This window comes from Saimiri boliviensis, chromosome 11 (genome assembly GCF_048565385.1).
Source record: "Saimiri boliviensis isolate mSaiBol1 chromosome 11, mSaiBol1.pri, whole genome shotgun sequence".
NCBI classification, from domain to species: Eukaryota; Metazoa; Chordata; class Mammalia; order Primates; family Cebidae; genus Saimiri; species Saimiri boliviensis.
The window spans coordinates 34347857-34366908 of NC_133459.1; the positions used below are offsets into that span (position 1 = coordinate 34347857).

General features: G+C 39.8%; 1 protein-coding gene across 1 annotated transcript in view; it reads right to left on the reverse strand.

Moving 5' to 3' along the window:
* Positions 1-19052, reverse strand: part of PSMB2 (proteasome 20S subunit beta 2) — a 38114-nt gene that overhangs the window by 17064 nt on the left and 1998 nt on the right. The window contains exons 2-3 of the mRNA XM_003937517.3: positions 15850-15972; positions 10830-10900 (exon numbers count right to left, since the gene is read on the reverse strand). Of these exons, the coding sequence (XP_003937566.1) occupies positions 10830-10900; positions 15850-15972 (194 nt within the window). The remainder of the gene's footprint in view (positions 1-10829; positions 10901-15849; positions 15973-19052) is intronic.

The following is a 19052-nucleotide window of genomic DNA, read 5'->3' on the forward strand; positions in this document are numbered from 1 at the left end:
GGAAGAAGACTTGCTAAGTAGTAGGTACCCAATACAACTGAATTTTATGACCAAAAAATTTTTAAATATTGTGTATACTTCAATTTTTAATTAAATTAGATTTTAAAGGTCTCCTCAGTAATTCCAAAGTTACTATAAATTTTACTTCTCTAAAGCTATCAATGACTCCAAGTTTGATTGGTTTTCCTGTTAAAGTTGTAACTTACCATAATGAGAAGTTTAGAAATTTAATGAGTTGAAATGCAACATGGGCACAGATGCCTTATTATACCAAATAGTTAACACAGTATTTGTTTTCTACATTAATTTTACTTGCTAATCAAAAATACTGCTTCCCCCCAAATAACATCAAAATAAAATTGCTGATTGTGCAATGATAAAACCAACACCATGTTTACAACAAGGCCACTTGAATTCTTTTTTTTCATGAGCTGACAGTTTCTAGAAAAATTTAAGATTCCATATACCTTTAAGTCAGTTTTTAAAAACCTCAAATGCAGAAGCCATGCTTTGCTACAGGCTTGCACACTACAAGGCATATATTAAGTTGTACATGCTAAGCATGCCCATGAATATCTAATCTACAAATTCTGAACATCAAAGCTGATTCATCTCTCTGGGTTAATAAATAAGATGGTCTTCTGGAAAAGAATATTTAATACTATATATGATGGTATGTTTGTAGATGTCCATTGAGTACTAAGGAAATCCTGAGGAAAAGACCATTTATGAGCCTCTCTATTAGAACAGTGTTTCCCACTAACACCCCAGGTCCAACACAAGTTATTGCTATAGCTTTAACTGATATGGAGGTCCCTCATTGGTCTCCTCACTTCCTTCATTCTTTTCCCAAATGCTCCATCGAAGAACAGTCAAAGAGCTAATGACCTTACCAATCTCATCTGATCATGCTAACTCCCTCTTAGCCAACAGACTTCCAGAGAGGCCCACTGCTTGTATTTATTTGTTTAGAGACAGAGCAAGGCTAGAGTGCAGTGGTACAATCTTGGCCCCTTAAAACTTCTGCTTCCTGGGTTCCAGATATTCTCCTGCCTCAGCCTCCTGAGTAGCTGGGATTAGATGACTACCACCATGTCCAACTAATTTTTATACTTTTAGTAGAGGTAGGGTTTTACCATGCTGGCCAGGTTGGTCTTGAACTCCTGACCTCAGGTGGTCCACCTGCCACAGCCTCCCAAAGTGCTGGGATTACAGGTGTGAGCCACTGTGACCAGCTGACTTTAGATTATCGATTTTATGTATGTAGTATAATATATATATGTGTGTGTGTGTGTGTGTGTGTGTGTGTGTATAATTTGTTTTTAAACAGTACAGCCCTATTTTGTACACAGTATCCACCACAGAAAAACTTAGGAGGAGGCCCAGAGAAGTATTTACCCCTCCCCTGACTACCGTTAACAAATCACTGTGCCTAACCTAACATACTCTCAAACACCTTGGTCTGTGCTTTCTGTTTGTCCTTTTGTTTCATCTTTGCCTTAATGACAGCAAGTCTCAGGTTAGGCTCAGGCTAGGCTCTGTGCATCCAGAGTACCCTGTGTATATGGCTATCTTAGCACTTGTCACTCTGCAGTAACCCCATTTCCCCATCTGGAGGCCCACATTTAGGTTTATACTTTTGTTTCCTCGGCCCCAAAGACAATGCAGGCTGGAGACTGGCTGAATGAATATTAGCAGATATGAAACATCATGGCTATAAGAAACCACATCTGTTAGGAGGCGTCAGAAAAGGAAGTGCAGAATTCTGCTGGATTATTTCAGTTTACAAAGAGTCAGAGACTATTATCTTCTTTCTTCTTTCCAATCTAGTTAATCCTATATGCTCTGTTGTGTACATTCAAAAGTAATGGTAAATCTGGCCCTTTTTTTTTTTTCATTTTTAGGTTAAAAAGTACTATGTTTCCCTGCTCTTTTAGTCTTCTTTTTCATTTTCTTATGCCTTTTTATGAAATAACATACACACATAAAAGTGTATAAAATAGGCTGAATGCAGTAGCTTACACCTATAATAATCCCAGAAATTTGGGAGGCCAGGGCAGGCAGATCATGAGGTTGGGAGTTCGAGACCAGCGTGGCCACCATGGTGAAACTCCATCTCTACTAAAAATACAAAAATTAGCCAGGTATGGTGGCACATGCTTGTAGTCCTAGCTATTTGGGAGGCCAAGGCAGGAGAATCAGTTGAACCCAGGAGGCGGAGGTTGCAGTGAGCCTAGACAGTGCCATTGCACTCCAGCCTAGGTGACAGAGCAAGACTGTGTCTCAAAAGGAATTTTAAAAAAGCATAAAACATACAAGGTATAGCTAACAAATATAGTAAATATACATGTAAGGACTTCTCAGGCCAAAAAATAGAAAAATCAACCTTTCCCCTTGTGAAAAGTACTGCCCTTCATTTTAGATAACTGTTTTTTGGGAGAGTAAAGAAAACCTCATGAGGCTGCTGGGATCAGCCAGTAAATTCATATTCCTACATGATCTTGGGCCACGGCAAGTAAAAAGAGTCACCAAGATGCCAGGATATTGTGTATGTTTGTATCTGTGAGTATGTGTGCCGGGCACAGTGGCACATGCCTGTAGTCCCAGCTATTCGGGAGGCTGAGGCTGGAGGATCTCTTGAGTCCAGGAGTTCTGGGCTGTAGTGCGTGATACCGATTGGGTGTCTGCACTAAGTTCAGCATCAATATGGTGACCTCCAGGGAGCAGGGGACCATCAGGTTGCCTAAGGAGGGGTGAACCAGCCCAGGTCGGAAATGGAGCAGGTCAAAACTCCGGTGCTGATCAGTAGTGGTATCGCGCCTGTGAATAGCCACTGCACTCCAGCCTGGGCAACATAGGGAGACCCCATCTCTAAAATAAAAAATAAAAACAAACAAAAAATGAGTACGTGTGAGGACATGTCCACACCTATACCTACCCAGGCTGGGGCAACTGACTTAAAGCTATCTTAAAAGTTGGGGGTAAATTTGCACTTCTAATAGGAAATATTTTAAAAACAAATGCACATTCTTACTAAGCAGACATAGCACTCTCCTCCTCTAGGCTTAAACCAAACCTTAATAAGAAACCACAAAATTTTAAGACACGAGTATTAAAACAATACAAATCTAGACCAAGTACATATGCTGCTTCACCCCCATTGCCAATAGGAAAGATGCTTTAAGTGAAAAGTTGGCATTATGGGGTTGCAAAATTCCAGCCATCCAATAGGCTTATTCCACTCAACTAGAATAGGGGTTCTCTGTGCTCACAGCAGGCATCCAACAGGATAGCACATATATGCTCTCTGAGTGAGAAAGCAACACCTTCTCACATACAACCCCCTGGAGAGAGACAGGGAAGGGGAGGGGGAGGACTTTACACCTGCAAACTCCTAACTCTATCAGCTAGGGCTGGGAAAAACAGCACTTAAAAAAAAAAGAAAGAAAGAAAGAAAAAAACGTTTCCTAATAAAGCCAGTAACTTTCAAATAATCTTCCCAAGCTATTTTTTTTAGGAGCCAAGTGAGTGTAATGATTCAACAGCCAGTCTTTGTGTTCCTAATGGACTTAGTCAAGCCCTAATAAATGCTTAAGCATACTGCTTCAAAGGGCAGCTGTCAGAGTTCTTACTCCTCTTGGTAGAAAAACACTATATACACAAAGTGTTGTCATGTTAATTAAGACACCTCAACTTCAAGGCACATCTGTCTCTGGGCATTTGGATAATCAAAATGACCACTAAAAATAGAACAGCAGTATCTCCAATGGGACTAACATCAGCCACCCCCAATCCTAAGAGACTCCTGAGAGATGTGACCTAGGATACACATATGTTTTGCAAAATCAAACTGAATATCCATCTAAACGTAGCCGCATGTTTCCAGTTTTTATTTTAAGTCCTGTTAAGGCTGGGAGGCAAAAGTACTGAACAGATACATAACTCTTGGCCTATAGTGAAAATCCAGAGTTACCTCACTAGCTGACTAAGGTTTGGTAGGGAAGAAAACCACTCCCCAGGTCTAAAAGGGCTGCTGCTTGCAATGAAAGTCCAGGAGCTGCATAATAAACATCTTGGTTTTGGTTTTTGATTTGTATTTTTGAATTTCCCCATCACCGAAAGTAAGCCAGCTCTGTCAAGATGCCCAGGCTGTGTGGCAGTGGTGTCAAAGGCTGCCACTTGCTCCAAGGCACTGCCATCTGCAGCAGCACAACATTTTGTCTCCGGAAAATAAACACATCTGCCTTTGCCAGTGTCCTCCCACTGTGCTGCCCATCTGGAGCAGGTGAGCTGAAGGCAAGCCTCGGCATGGGTGAGACAGGGGCAAGTAGAGAAGATGAGGCCCCAAGGGAGATGGCGCATGGAGGAAGACGGCAGTGCTGCGTCATGTCACATCCTGCTAACCACATTTGCCAAAAAGCATGTGAAATTACCCTTGTTAGTGATATTTCAATCACATGTAACAAATGGTTGGTAGTATATAGGGGACAAGACTCACAAAGTCAAGGTTTCACCTGGGCCATCTGTTCACATGACTTCACTGATACCAATAAACAGATGTCTTTGTGCCAGCCGCCTAAGGCATGAGGAGAATAATTCTCGTGGTCAGAACAGAAGGCTCAAAGCAACAGTAATCTTCTTGGACAGGAGGACACTATACATGCCTACTACTAACCAGACCAAACACCCTCAAATTAAGGCCAGAGTGTGGGGATAAGCCTTGGTCACTGCTGGAAATGACTAAGACCTGAAATCCTTTCCTACATATTCTTTTCCCTTTCACAAAAAAATTCAAGTCTGGTTATGGTCTTGACATGAGATCTTTAAACCATGCTATGTGGAGACTGGAAGAAACCCTAAAAACCATCCAATCAAATGCTTGCTCATTCTTCCAAGGTTTTCAACAAACTCACAGCACAGCTACCATTAAATCTCCTACTGCAGGGCTCTTTGGTAGTAAGGGAACAATGAAGGCACCTTTTCAAATAAAACCTTACCTAGAATTCCTATCTATCAAATAGATAAAAGCCGAGTTGAGCTATATGAGGCAGAACTGAAGTGTTGCACACTTGGCCAGGCGCGGTGGCTCATGCCTATCATCCTAGCACTTTCGGAGGCCGAGGTGGGTGGATCACTGGAGGTCAGGAGTCGAGACCAGCTTGGCCAACATGGTGAAAACCCATCTCTACTAAAAATACAAAAATTAGCCAGGTATGGTATTGGGTTTCTGTAATCCCAGCTATTCAGGAGGCTGAGGCAAAAGAATAGCTTGAACCCAGAAGGCGGAGGTTGCAGTGAGCTGAGATCGCACCACTGCACTCCAGGCTTGGTGATTGAGCAAGACTCTGCCTCAAAAAAAAAAAAGTGTGGCACAGTGGTCTTCCTTGGTGAGTATCCTGAAGCAGCTTCACCGAATAAAGTCTGAAAACCACTACATCAGGCTGGATATCTTTTCAACCCATTATTTCTACTGTTTACTTGCTAAGCATTTACAAGTAAACAGATAAAAAGATAAATGACCAAAGGCTCATGAAAACTTCAGAAAAAAATTCTATGAAAACTCTTTGGCCAGTGAGTAGCAGCAGTGAAACCTAAAGATTACACATTGTGGAGGCCAGCATCCTACTATAAGCCTTGCCACAAAATTTCACGTTCCCAAAGACACCAGATTTGCCTGGTTTACACCTCTCTCTCTGTCTGTTAAATGGAGATAATTTTAGGCCATTCAGATGGTCTATACCAAATATGTCACATAATTCATTTTAAGAAATAGTCCCTTAATTCATCACTCTCTAACATTAGTCAAACTGTAAGCAAGCAAGCCTTTTCTTTCTTTCTTTTTTTTTTTTTTTGAGACAGAGTCTTGCTCTGTAACCCAGGCTGGAGTACAGTGATGCTATCTTGGCTCACTGCAACCTCTACCTTCTGGATTCAAGCTATTCTCCTGCCTCGGCCTCCTGAGTAACTGGGATTACAAGTGTGTGCCATCATATCTGAGTATTTGTATTTTTAGTAGAGACAGGGTTTTACCATGTTGGTCAGGCTGGTCTTGAACTCCTGGGCTCAAGTGATCCACCCACGTCAGCCTCCAAAAATGCTGTGATTACACAAGTGACCCACCATTCCTGGCCTAACCAAGCAAGCCCTAAGCATAGTATAAGCCCTTTTTCTGCCCTTTGGGGTCTAACCAAGAAGAGATCATCTTAAATGTACATACGTATTTAAATAACTAAAATGAAATCTTCTGAACTTTCCCATCTGCCTTTTTTTATCTTCTGATGATTTCATGCCTTTAATTCTTTTAAGAATTAACATTCAGCCGGGCGCGGTGGCTCAAGCCTGTAATCCCAGCACTTTGGGAGGCTGAGGCGGGTGGATCACGAGGTCAAGAGATCGAGACCATCCTGGTCAACATGGTGAAACCCCGTCTCTACTAAAAATACAAAAAACTAGCTGGGCGTGGTGGCGCGTGCCTGTAATCCCAGCTACTCAGGAGGCTGAGGCAGGAGAATTGCCTGAACCCAGGAGGCGGAGGTTGCGGTGAGCCAAGATCGCGCCATTGCACTCCAGCCTGGGTAACAAGAGCGAAAACTCCTTCTCAGAAAAAAAAAAAAAAAAAAAAAAAAGAATTAACATTCATTTATTAAGAATACTTCTTCCAATATTCCATTCATTAAGAATTCCCTTCCAGTGTATAAATGCATTATTAACATTCTCAGCAGAATATATAAACCTAGCTGGATGACACTTATTCAGCAAACACTTATTGAAAACCTACAATGGACACATTTTCATAACTTACCTATACAATACTATTCATGATTTTGACATTTTAACAACACTGAACATTTCATGTTTCCCTAAATGCACAAACATATTTGTACTTTAGTCTACTAATTAATAAAGAAGATAGCATAAAAGAGTTTGACATTTGAAGCTGAAATCTTAACTTACCCTTTTACATACTATATATGTGCTTTGGAAATATATACAAGAGAAGTACTTAACATCCTTGAAAGTAAAATGGGGTCATAATACATTTTATGGTGTTATAATAAGGATACTTAATAACAGATACATATGTAAGTATTTACAATAGCACTGTCCAAGAGAACTTCTATGATGATGGATATGTTCCATATCTGTGATATCTAACACAGCAGCTGTTAGCCACATGTGGTTATTGGGTACCTGAAATGTGGCTGTGACTGAGGAACTGAATTTTTTTAAAAAAAGAAACTGAAGTTTCTTTAGCACTCAGGCAAAGTCCACCAGGAGATTTTCTTCTGAAAACTGAATTTTAAATTTTGTTTAATTTTAATTAATTTAAATTTAAATAGCCACATATGGCTAGTTGGCTACCATACTGAACTGTGTAGAGCTAGAAAAATTCTAGCATGTAATATATATTCAATGTTATTTTACTTCTATTTTCCCTATCAATACCAGCTTGATGGCTTGGTGCCTGTAGTCCCAGCTACTTGGGAGGGTGAAGTGGGAGTGTCATTTGAGCCCGGGAGGTTGAAGCTGTGCCATGTCTTAGGTGACAGAGCAAGACCCTATCTCAAAAAAAAAAAAAAAAAAAGGAAAGAAAAAAAAGAAAAAAAAAAAAACCACAACAAGTAATCCCCCATAAAAAACTAACTTATAGCCATTAAACTGCTTCTTCAATCAAACAGCAATAGCAGCATAAAAACAAAAGCAGGCTGGGCATGGTGACTCATGCCTGTAATCCCAGCACTTTGGGAAGCCAAAGTGGGAGGAATGCTTGAGCCCAGGAGCTCGAGACCAGCCTGGCAACATGGAGAAATCCCATCTCTACAAAAAACTAACCAGGCATAGTGGCATGCACCTACAGTCCCAGCTGCCAGGGAGGCTGAGGTGAGAGGATCATTTGAGACTGCAAGGTCAAGAGGCTGCAGTGAGCTGTGATCACACCACTGCACTCCAGCCTAGACAACAGAGTGAGATCATGTCTCAAAAAAAAAAAAAAAAAGTGATTTATTAATCAGTTATATATGGCATACATATGCTAAGTAAGAGCTTTGCATCATTACCTCATAACTTTTTGAAGTTGGCGCTATCATTCTGTAAGTAGAAAAATTAAGCTTAGAATTTGTCCAAAGACATCCTGCTACTAAGTCAGTAAGCAAATATTCAAACCAGGTAGTCCAATTCCAGAGACTATGCTCTTAACCACAATGCTAAATTGCCTATATTTTAATGAACCAGTTTATGTAAGACTCAATATATATTCGGTGGTAATAAATGTCCTCCCAACTAAACAACCACACATATACAGAGCAAATTAGAAATCAGACAATTTGAGCTACAGACACAAAAGTTACACATGGTAACTGGCTGACCCAAAATGACTCACATCTGTCAACTGGTGTGACCAAGTAAATATACCAAATTTGGTGATTTTGCACTTATTAGGAACACTGACAAACAAATCTCTCTTCCCAGAATTAAATGACTAAAATATAAATTCGTATTTTAGAACTCTATTTTGATAGGGAGATGGGGGAGCAGAGATTGTACCTATTGCAGAAGCTCAGGCAGAGGCAGTCAGTATTTACGAGAGCCTTATGTCACTGTCTACAAGGGATATTTGTTTGCTAAGACATCAAACATTTCTGCTAGGAGAGGATTAAACCGGATTCACTTCATTTGCATGAAGCACACTGCCACTCTTATCTCAATTCTAAAAAGGAGCTTAATTCACTTAATGTCTGCAATATTTATTACAGTATTTATTGTGCCCAAAGCTGGAATTCTTATTTCAGTTCTGCTTGATAAGTCAGAGGAACATTGTACATGGCAAGCTATGGAATGCTGAACACTAGAGGAACTTCTGGGTGACAGGAAAGCTAATGTCTGACCCATTTTCCTTTCTCAAGGAAGAGTGAACAAGAAAAGACCCCTTGGTGACTATGACCTTGGAAGAGAAAAATAAATAGATAAATAAATAAATTTTTGTTTTTTAAAGAAAAGACTACTGGTCTTTCACCCAGGTCAAAACAATGTATGTAAATTTACCTCCTCCTCTCAATCCTATGTGTCTCTAGCTTCTCTTCAGACTTCATGATCCCTCAGATTGTACAAGCTCTTGATCAAAGCTAGTACGAAAAGCTACTATTTATTGAGAAATTATCAGTCCAAGATTATTAGGCACTAAAAAAAAACTGCTTTGTAGATCTGCAGTAAGTAGCTTTAAGAAAAAACAAAAACTTATTTTAAGCAAGTACAGATGAAAACTCAAACTATAATAAAAATATGAACAGCACCAGTGTTCTAGAAATACTACTGAAGAACCAAAGAGCCGACCTTAAGGCAGAACAGCCAAATAATTATGGCACCATTATTTTAGCTTTGTCTGACCTGCTGTGTGACTTGGAGCTAGTCCCTTTGCCACTTTATGCCTTTCTCTTCATCTCAGTGATAGGGAATTAACTACTATCTTTCTCAGTGGAATAGTGAGTAGATTAAATTATTAAGCAAAATGCTTTGGGCAAAAGTCATATGAATGTTAAATATTATGATTTACAAGCATTCATTTTCCTGGCACTCCTGTGGGGTTAGGAAGTTATCTCCATTTCATAGATGAGTAAACAGGCACAGGGGGTGAGATCACATGGTAAGGCTCTATTTATTTAGTCCCTGTGGGAGGGGAATAATGCACACCTTTAGCAACCATATGAACTTTCCTAGCACATACTACACAATCTTTAATGCATTAAATCCTTAACATAGTGCTGCATCTTTTGAGATGGAGTCTCACACTGTCACCCAGGCTGGAGTGCAGTGATGTGATCTCGGCTCACTGCAACCTCCGCCTCCTGGGTTCAAGTGATTCTTGTGCCTCAGCCACCCAAGTAGCTTGGATTACAGGCACCTGCCCCATGCCAGGCTAATTTTTGTATTTTTAGTAGAGATGGGGTTTTACCATGTGGGCCAGGCTGGTCTCGAACTCCTGACCTCATAATCTGCCCGCCTTGGCCTCCCAAAGTGCTGGGATTACAGGCATGAGCCACTGTGCCCAGCCTGACAATGGAATATTTTTCAACGTTAAAAAGAAATGAGCTATGAAAAGACATGGGGGGACCTTAAATGTGTATTACCAAATAAAAGAAGCCAATCTGAAAAGGCTGCATAATCAATGATTCCAACCACATGACATGATGGGAAAGGCAAACTATAGAGAAAGTAAAAAGATAAGTGGTTGTCAGGAGTTGAGGGGATTGGGAAAAATGAGTAAGTAGAGTACAAAGGATTTTTAGGGCAATGAAAATACTCTGTATCCTGTAATGGTAGACACATGTCATTATACATTTGTCCACACTCATAAGCACAACAACAATAATGAACCCTAAAGTAAACCATGGACGTTGGGTGATTACTGTCAATATAGGCTTATCATTTGTGACAAATGTGCCACTCTGGTGGAAGATGCTGATAATGGAGTATGCTATACATGTGGGTTGGGGGGAGTGTGGGAAATCTTTACACTTCCTCTCAATTTTGCTGTGAACCTAACACTGCTCTAAAAAATAGTTTTTAGGGAAAAAAAAATGGTTAGGTTGTCACAGGCCTTCATATCGGTGTGTCCCAACCAATTCTCTGAAATGAATATTTGCCCTTTGAGCTGTAATTATTAATAACAACTGTGCACAAAGACAGTTGGACTGAAGAATGAACAAGTAGCAATGGGAAGGGTTCTGGAAGGCCAAAAAAGGGTAAATATACAACTCATGTATAATGAGAATATAAAAGAAGCACAAGGGATTTTTCTGCTCTTATCTAACAATGTCTGACGTATCATGTACCCGACTCCGAAGACAGTCAGCCAGGTTTCGGCGTGTGAAGTTAGCTGCTGCGGTGGGAGACAATTCATATCCTGGTAGAAGAGATAAAGAGTCATACTTAAAGTAAAACAGAAGGAATAACAGTGCCCCAAATTATTCACTACCCCTGCTCTTTTTTTTAAATTTTTTTTTGTTTGTTTTACCCCTGCTCTTAAAACCCACCATCTTTTGTACACTCAGTACACAAAGCCCATAGACTGAGGGGTACGTTCCTCCTCTAGTCCCTTTCCTCATGCAACAGCTGTGAATAGCTGGTTAGTACTGATGGCAATTCTTGGCCACAAACAGAACCAGTTTTATAGTGGAATGAAACTTGTAGCCTTGCTTAAACTATTCATTCATCAACACACTGTGGTTTCTGCCATAGAAGGAAAGGGGCACAAATACACAGGTAGTGGGAAAAAAAGACGTCTTAGATGCCAATTTTTTTAAAGTTTATTTTAAAAAGGATATTGGGGCCAGGAACAGTGGCTCATGCCTATAATCCAGAGCTCTGAGAAGCCAAGGTGAGCAGATCGCTTGAGCCCAGGAGTTTGAGACTAGCCTGGGCAACATAACAAGATCTGATCTCTATAAAAATTTTTTTAAAAATTCACCAGTCATGGTAATACATGCCTGTAGTCCCAGCTACTCAGGAGGCTGAGTGGGGAGGATCCCTTGACCCCAGGGGTTCAAAGCTGCAGTGAATTGTGATTGTGCCACTGCATTCCAGCGTAGGTGACAGGGCAAAACTCTGTCTCTAAAAAAATGAAAAAGGATACTGGGAAAAGAAAGGCTAGAAATTAGGACTACCTCAGAGTCATCCCTTATTTATTAAGAAGTATGACTTTCTTTTTTTTTTTTTTTTTGAGACGGAGTTTCGCTCTTGTTACCCAGGCTGGAGTGCAATGGCGCGATCTCGGCTCACCGCAACCTCCGCCTCCTGGGTTCAAGTAATTCTCCTGCCTCAGCCTCCTGAGTAGCTGGGATTACAGGCATGTGCCACTATGCCCAGCTAATTTTTTTTGTATTTTTAGTAGAGATGGGGTTTTACCATGTTGACCAGGATGGTCTCAATCTCTCGACCTCGTGATCCACCCGCCTCAGCCTCCCAAAGTGCTGGGATTACAGGCTTGAGCCAACGTGCCCGGCTTAAGAAGTATGACTTTCAAAAGTACAAGCCACGGGGTTGGGGGGAACATTTCCATCATTCTGCAATATTTTAAAAAATAGAGTATCTCAAGTGTTAAAACTTCAAAAATAAAAGTTGTCATACCAACAAAGGTACAACCCAGAGGAATAACGTCAGGTGTGCATGTAATAATGCATTCACTTTGGAGCTTAATCCCCCTGTAAATTAGGACCAGTGCCAAAAGGCACAAGAATGATCCATAACTCAGTGGACCCACACAGAAAATGTCAGTATGGAAAGACACACAGCAATGTGGTTAAGTAATTGCTTACAACATTTCAAATACCACTGTTAAATTAGGAGAGATTTAGATCAAAATTCTAACAAATATTTATTGAGCAGCAAATACGTTTCAGGTTCTAGGCTATCTTTTCACATGTATTATTGTACTTTAGCCTCACAAATCCATTACTTCATATTAAATCATGATGAAAGCAACCCTTGGCCAGGCACAGTGGCCCATGTCTGTAATCACAGCACTCTGGGAAATTGGGGCAAGCAGATTGCTTGAACCCAGGAGATTAAGACCATTTTGGACAAGGTGAAACCCCATCTCTACTAAAAATATAAAAATTAGCCAGGGGTGGTCGTGCGCACCTGTTTTCCCAGCTACTTGGGAGGCTGAGGTGGGAGGATCACCTGAGCCTGGGAAGTCAAGGCTGCAATAAGCCATGATTGTGCTACTGCACTCCAGCCCAGGCAACAGGAGTGAGACCCTGTCTCAAAAAACAAAAAATAAAAAGAGGCCAGGCACAGTGGCTTACACCTGTAATCCTAGCACTCTGGGAGGTCCAGGTAGGTCAATCACTTGAGGAGTTTTAACACCGGTCTGGCCACCATAGCGAAACTCTGTCTCTACTAAAAATACAAAAAATTAGCCAGGCTTGGTGGTGTGTCTGTAATTCCACCTACTCAGGAGGCTGAGGCATGAGAATCACTTGAGCCCAGGAGTAAGAAGTTGCAGTGAGCTGAAACTGTACCATTGCCCTCCAACCTGAGTGACAGAAATTCTGAGACCATGCCTCAAAAAAGGGTTGGCGGGGGGGGGGAAGCAGCAGCAACCCAGACAAATGGGAATACTATTCATTTCTTTACCTAAACCCCTAAACACAACTAATGATCTGATCATTATGCTAAAGGCAGAAAAGTCATGCCTAATTATCTGCATATAGATTTTCTCTTTCTTTCCCTTATTTTGGCTCAGTTCTTTAACTTACATAAGAATTATGATATAGAGTTACATATACAAAACTGTACTTAACAGGTAATTTTAGGATCTTTAAGGGCAATTTTAACCAAATATGTTCTGTGCACTTACTTTAGACCCTAAAACTCAAGTAATAAACAACTCTTGCTACCCTTGTTCACTCTTCTCCCTGTCTCAGGACAGCCAGTGAAATAATACTGTACCTACTGGACTTCAGAAGCATTACTGACATACTTCATTTGTTATGGAGGCAAAAAGTGGAACCACTGGGAAAAAAAGCAAAATTCTTGAAATATTCTAAACCTGCGTACACCTAAGTACCATGTGCATTATGTTCCTGAATGTAGGGACTAAGCCTTATTGATCTTTGAATTCTCTGCAATATTAAGCAGAATGCTTACTATAGAATAGGCCCTCAAAAATATTTATGGAATTGAATACAAATGCTAAATCCACTACCCAAAAAACTATGTGAATAGATCTTGAGGCATTTTACACATGCAAATATAGTCAAATTAAGTTCCTTCACAGTATTATTATACCAGTGCAGTGTATAACGTTGTTATTGAACTGTGAAGTAAGTGGAAATAAGTTTTTCTCTGCTAGAACACCACTACAAACGTTCCTGGATCAGAGGCCTAGTGGCTAGTATTGTTTGACAGGGAGGCTTTCCCAGTGGATAAAAGTTTATTAGCCCCAGAGAGAGCTTACAAAGTACTTCACAATAGTCCTAATTATCTCTCTAGACGGGAACCTATCAGAGAGTAAGGTAAAACCCTTTTATGGCATAGTAAATACCTACAGTTAGTTACACAATGCTTTAAGTTTACAAAGCATTTTCATATATATTATTCATTAGTATTATTAGAATTCATTTTAGAGATAAGGAAAATAAAGGCCCAGAGAAAACAAATCACTCATCACATAGAAAATAGTAAAGCCAAGGTTTACCTAGGTTTTTTGACTCTGAGATTCAGATTTTTTTGTTTGTTTTGAGACAGGGTCTCACTCTGTCACACAGGCTGGAGTGCAGTGGCACAGTCATGGATCACTGTAACCTTGAACTCTTGGGTTCAAGCGATCTTCCCATTTCAGCTTCCTGAGTAGCTGGGACTATAGGCAAGTACCACTATTTTTTATTTTTTATAGAGCCAGGGTCTTTCTTTGTTGCCTCGGCTGGTCTCAAACTCCTGACCTCATGTGATCTTCCCATTTCAGCCTCTCAAAGTGCTGGGATTACAGGTGTAAGCCTCTCTGCCTGGCCAGATTCAGATACTTTTAAACTAAAAATCACATCCTCTGAAATATCTAACACTTGAAAGTCTGATACTACCATCCCTACCTCCAAGTTGGTGTTAGTTTTTTGGGGTTTTTTTTTGGGGGGGGTTGATTTAAACATTTTTTTTTTAGAGACAGAGTCTTGCTGCCTCCCAGAGTGCAGTGGCACAATCATAATTGACTGCAGCCTCAACCTTCTGAGCTCAAATGATCTTCCTGCCTCAGCCTCCTGAGTAGCTAGGACTACAGGTGCATGCCACCACACTCAGCTAATTAAAAATTTTTTTTTGTAGAGATGACATGTCACTATGTTGCTCAGGCTAGTCTTAAACTCACGGGCTCAAGTGATCCTCCCGCCTGGGCCTCCCAAATTACTGGGATTACAGGTGTGAACCACTACACCAGGCCAATGGTGTTAGTTTTCTCTACCAACTATCAAATGTCCAACTATCAGTGTTATAATAGTTCTCTGCTCTAGTATTATTGTAGGAAATCTATTTTTTTTTTTTTTTGAGACGGAGTTTCGCTCTCGTTACCCAGGCTGGAGTGCAATGGCGCAATCTCAGCTCACTGCAACCTCCGCCTCCTGGGTTCAGGCAATTCTCCTGCCTCAGCCTCCTGAGTAGCTGGGATTACAGGCATGCGCCACGATGCCCAGCTAATTTTTTGTATTTTTAGTAGAGACGGGGTTTCACCATGTTGACCAGGATGGTCTCGATCTCTTGACCTCGTGATCCACCCGCCTCGGCCTCCCAAAGTGCTGGGATTACAGGCTTGAGCCACCGCGCCCGGCTAGGAAATCTTTTAAGATCAGAAGAATTAGAATATTTAGGGTAGAGACAACTTTTTAAAACATAGAAAACTCAAATGAAAATATAACTACATAAGTCTTAAAGAATATTATTTTTCAATTCAAATTTAAAGACAAACCAATTGTTACAGGCTGAATTTTGTCCTCTAAAAATTCACATGTTGAAGTCTTAATCCCAAGTATTTCAGAATGTGACTGTATTTGGAGAAGGGATCCTTAAGAGATTATTAAATTAAAATGAGTTCCTAATCCAATATGACTGGTATTCTTAGAAAAGGAAATTTAGACACAGTACAGAGGGAAATGCCATGTGAAGACACAGGGAGAAAATGGCCATCTGCAAGCCAAGGAGAGAGGTCTCAGAAATCAACCCTGCAAACACCTTAATCTTTGACTTCTGACATCCAGAAGTATAAGAAAATACATTTCTGTTGTTTAAGCCACCCACTCTATGACTCTATAATGGCAACCCTAGTAAACTAATATGCCAACCAAAGCTCTAACTCTTACCCACCATTTCGCATCTTATAAAGTTGCACGTTTTTCTGAATATATTCTGCAAACTGTACAGTGTCTCCAGCCTCTCCAACACACAGAAGTAATATTTTTTCACTCATCTTAAACATCTTGTCATGATCTGCTCAAAGAAAAAAAAACCGTGTTAGAAATTGCCTTAACAGAAATTGACTCCTGTTATTTATGCAACCATAAACAGGTTTATTAATTACTATAGTTGGCCTTCCATATCCATGGATTCTGAATCCACAATTCAACCAACTATGAATCAAAATTATTCAGAAAAAAAAAATAGATGCTTTCATATATCCTGAACATGTACTGACATTTTTTCTGGTCACTATTCCCTAAACAATACAATATAACGACGATTTACATAGCATTATGTCATATTAAGTATTATAAATAATCTAGAGATGATTTAAAATACACAGGAGTATCTATTTACATATGTAATATGCTGTAGATTTGGGTATCTGCAGAGATTCTGGAACCAATCCCCACAGATACCAGTGATGACTGTATATTGAATAATTTCACTAATCACTGCTTTTAGAAGATTTTAATAGGTAATGGTATCAATTTATCTCTTCCACTCTTCATGTTAAAGCATCAACATATTGTGTAGTGTCAATTGAGTTGGAGAATATACATGAAAGCTACCAGTTGAAAATACAATTTAAAGTATTTAAAGGCATTTGAAATGTAAGGAACAGTACAGAAGAAACTGAAGGAATCCAACCAATGGTGATTATCTTTTTTTTTTTTTTTTTTTTTTTTTTGAGACGGAGTTTCACTCTTGTTACCCAGGCTGGAGTGCAATGGCGCGATCTCGGCTCACCGCAACCTCCGCCGCCTGGGTTCAGGCAATTCTCCTGCCTCAGCCTCCTGAGTAGCTGGGATTACAGGCACGCGCCACTGTGCCCAGCTAATTTTTTGTATTTTTAGTAGAGACGGGGTTTCACCATGTTGACCAGGATGGTCTCGATCTCTTGACCTCGTGATCCACCCACCTCGGCCTCCCAAAGTGCTGGGATTACAGGCTTGAGCCACCGCGCCCGGCCAATGGTGATTATCTTTAGGCTCACGACAAGAAAGCCCTAAAATGTTTCTACAACTACAAATGTTAGTTATTTGTAGCTGTACAAAAGCATATATGGAAAGGACTTGTGCCACAATTAAAATTAAGGAACCATCTCAAGAAAGAACAGAAAATCAACTGAGAATATATATATATATATATATATATATATATATATATATATATATACACACACACACACACACACACATATACACACACACATATTTGTGTGTGTGTGTGTGGGGGGGGTGACGGGTCTTGCTCTGTTGCCAGACTGGATGGAGTGCAGTGGCGCAATCTCGGCTCACTGCAACCTCTGCCTGCTGGGTTCAAGCGATTCTTCCACTCAGCCTCCCGAGTAGCTGGGACCACAGGCGCGTGCCACCATGCCCAGCTAATTTATTTATTTATTTATTTATTTTTAGTAGAGATGGGGTTTCACCATGTCAGCCAGGATAGTCTCCATCTCTTAACCTTGTGATCCACCCACCTCAGCCTCCCAAAGTGCTGGGATTACAGATGTGAGCCACCGCACCTGGCCAATCAACTGAGAATATTAATCTCTTTTAAAAATAAACCAATTCCATTTCCAAAAAGAAAATTTATTGCTAAAGCAAAAATTCTAGTGAATATTTTGATAGTAAGCTATTTAAAATACCTCACAAAAATCCTAATACTCTAATCTTATCTAGCTGAACCAGACTCATTCAGATTAGATTGATAAATATTCAGGTCACAGTTATTGCCTAAGGAAGAAAACTCCACATTCAGTCTGCAGCTTCGTAAAAGACCTAAATCTTCCTATCTCACTCTCACTTTCACTTTTCATTTTTCAAATAGTGCTGAATAATCTTCCCTGGGAGACATGTTTCCTGTTTTAAAGCTTCTGAAACGTCAAAATCCCTTAATAGGATTTAAAGAACAAGATGCTACTGTCAAATACTTTACAAGTGTTTCAGAGTTGTAGATACCAGTAATATAGCTTCTTAGACTTAAGACAAAATGCACCTGTAGATCATATCAAATTGCCTCAAAACTCCTAAACAAACACACTTTTATTTGTTATAAAGGCTACAGATTTAAAGACTGTTAGTTTGTGAACTTGTTAATAAAAGAAAAACTTGTTATATTATCTATACAAAGAAAAAGGAGCAGAAGGGTATATTCTAGGTGCCTGCCAGTGGTAACAGTATTTCCTAACACTTCTATACTTAACATGCCTCATTTTATAAGAAAACATTATTCAATAAGTTTGCATTATTTTTATAATAAGAAATAAGCTATTAGTATTTGAGGGGGGAGCTTGTTTACAATGAACTTACGTCACACTTAAAAGAAAGGCTAAAATTCTAGGCAGTAACCTGTTCAATTTTGAAATTAGCTTAATACAAGACCAAAAATGTTTTTTAAACACTGAGTATGTCCAATGAGTAGCAGAGGGCAACATATGTAATAGAAATAAAAGAGAAAGATACTAAGAGACCCCTGAGTGGAACAGGAAACTGCCTGTGTAGCCCTGGAGAATTTAAGATTCTTGACAAGGAACTTACAAGAGCCACATACATGAAACAAATGGACAACAAAATGAACAACATTAGCATGTCACACTGTGGAAAACCAATAGGACTAGAATCCAAGAGACCTGGTTATGATGTGGACTTGGCACTCCGAACTTCAGCAAATTACTTGTCCTTTCTAAGCCCCAGTTTCCAGATGTGTGAAATGTTATTTTCAAATGTGTGAAATGTTAATATCACTTACCCCTGTCTAACTCACAAGTAAGGAAAAACTAATGAATTCTATACATGTCCACTATTAGATACTCAGTGTTAGATAATGTAGTTCAGATTATACGTGCTACAGGAATTCAGAAAAGAGAGAATTCTGTGTGGGCTAGAGTACTCCGAGTAACTTAAAAGCAATTTTACATAGGCCAAGAGAAGAGGCATGCAATGCAGCATTTAAGCAAACCAAAAGTTGTACCACTTAATAAGCTGGCAATCCTCAAGAAATGTCTATAGTATCAAAATGTTTTTACAAAGTGACATACTGGACAATTGATTGGAAGTTGTATTATCATTTTATACTTGGAGAAAAGGAGTCCCAAAAAGGTTACT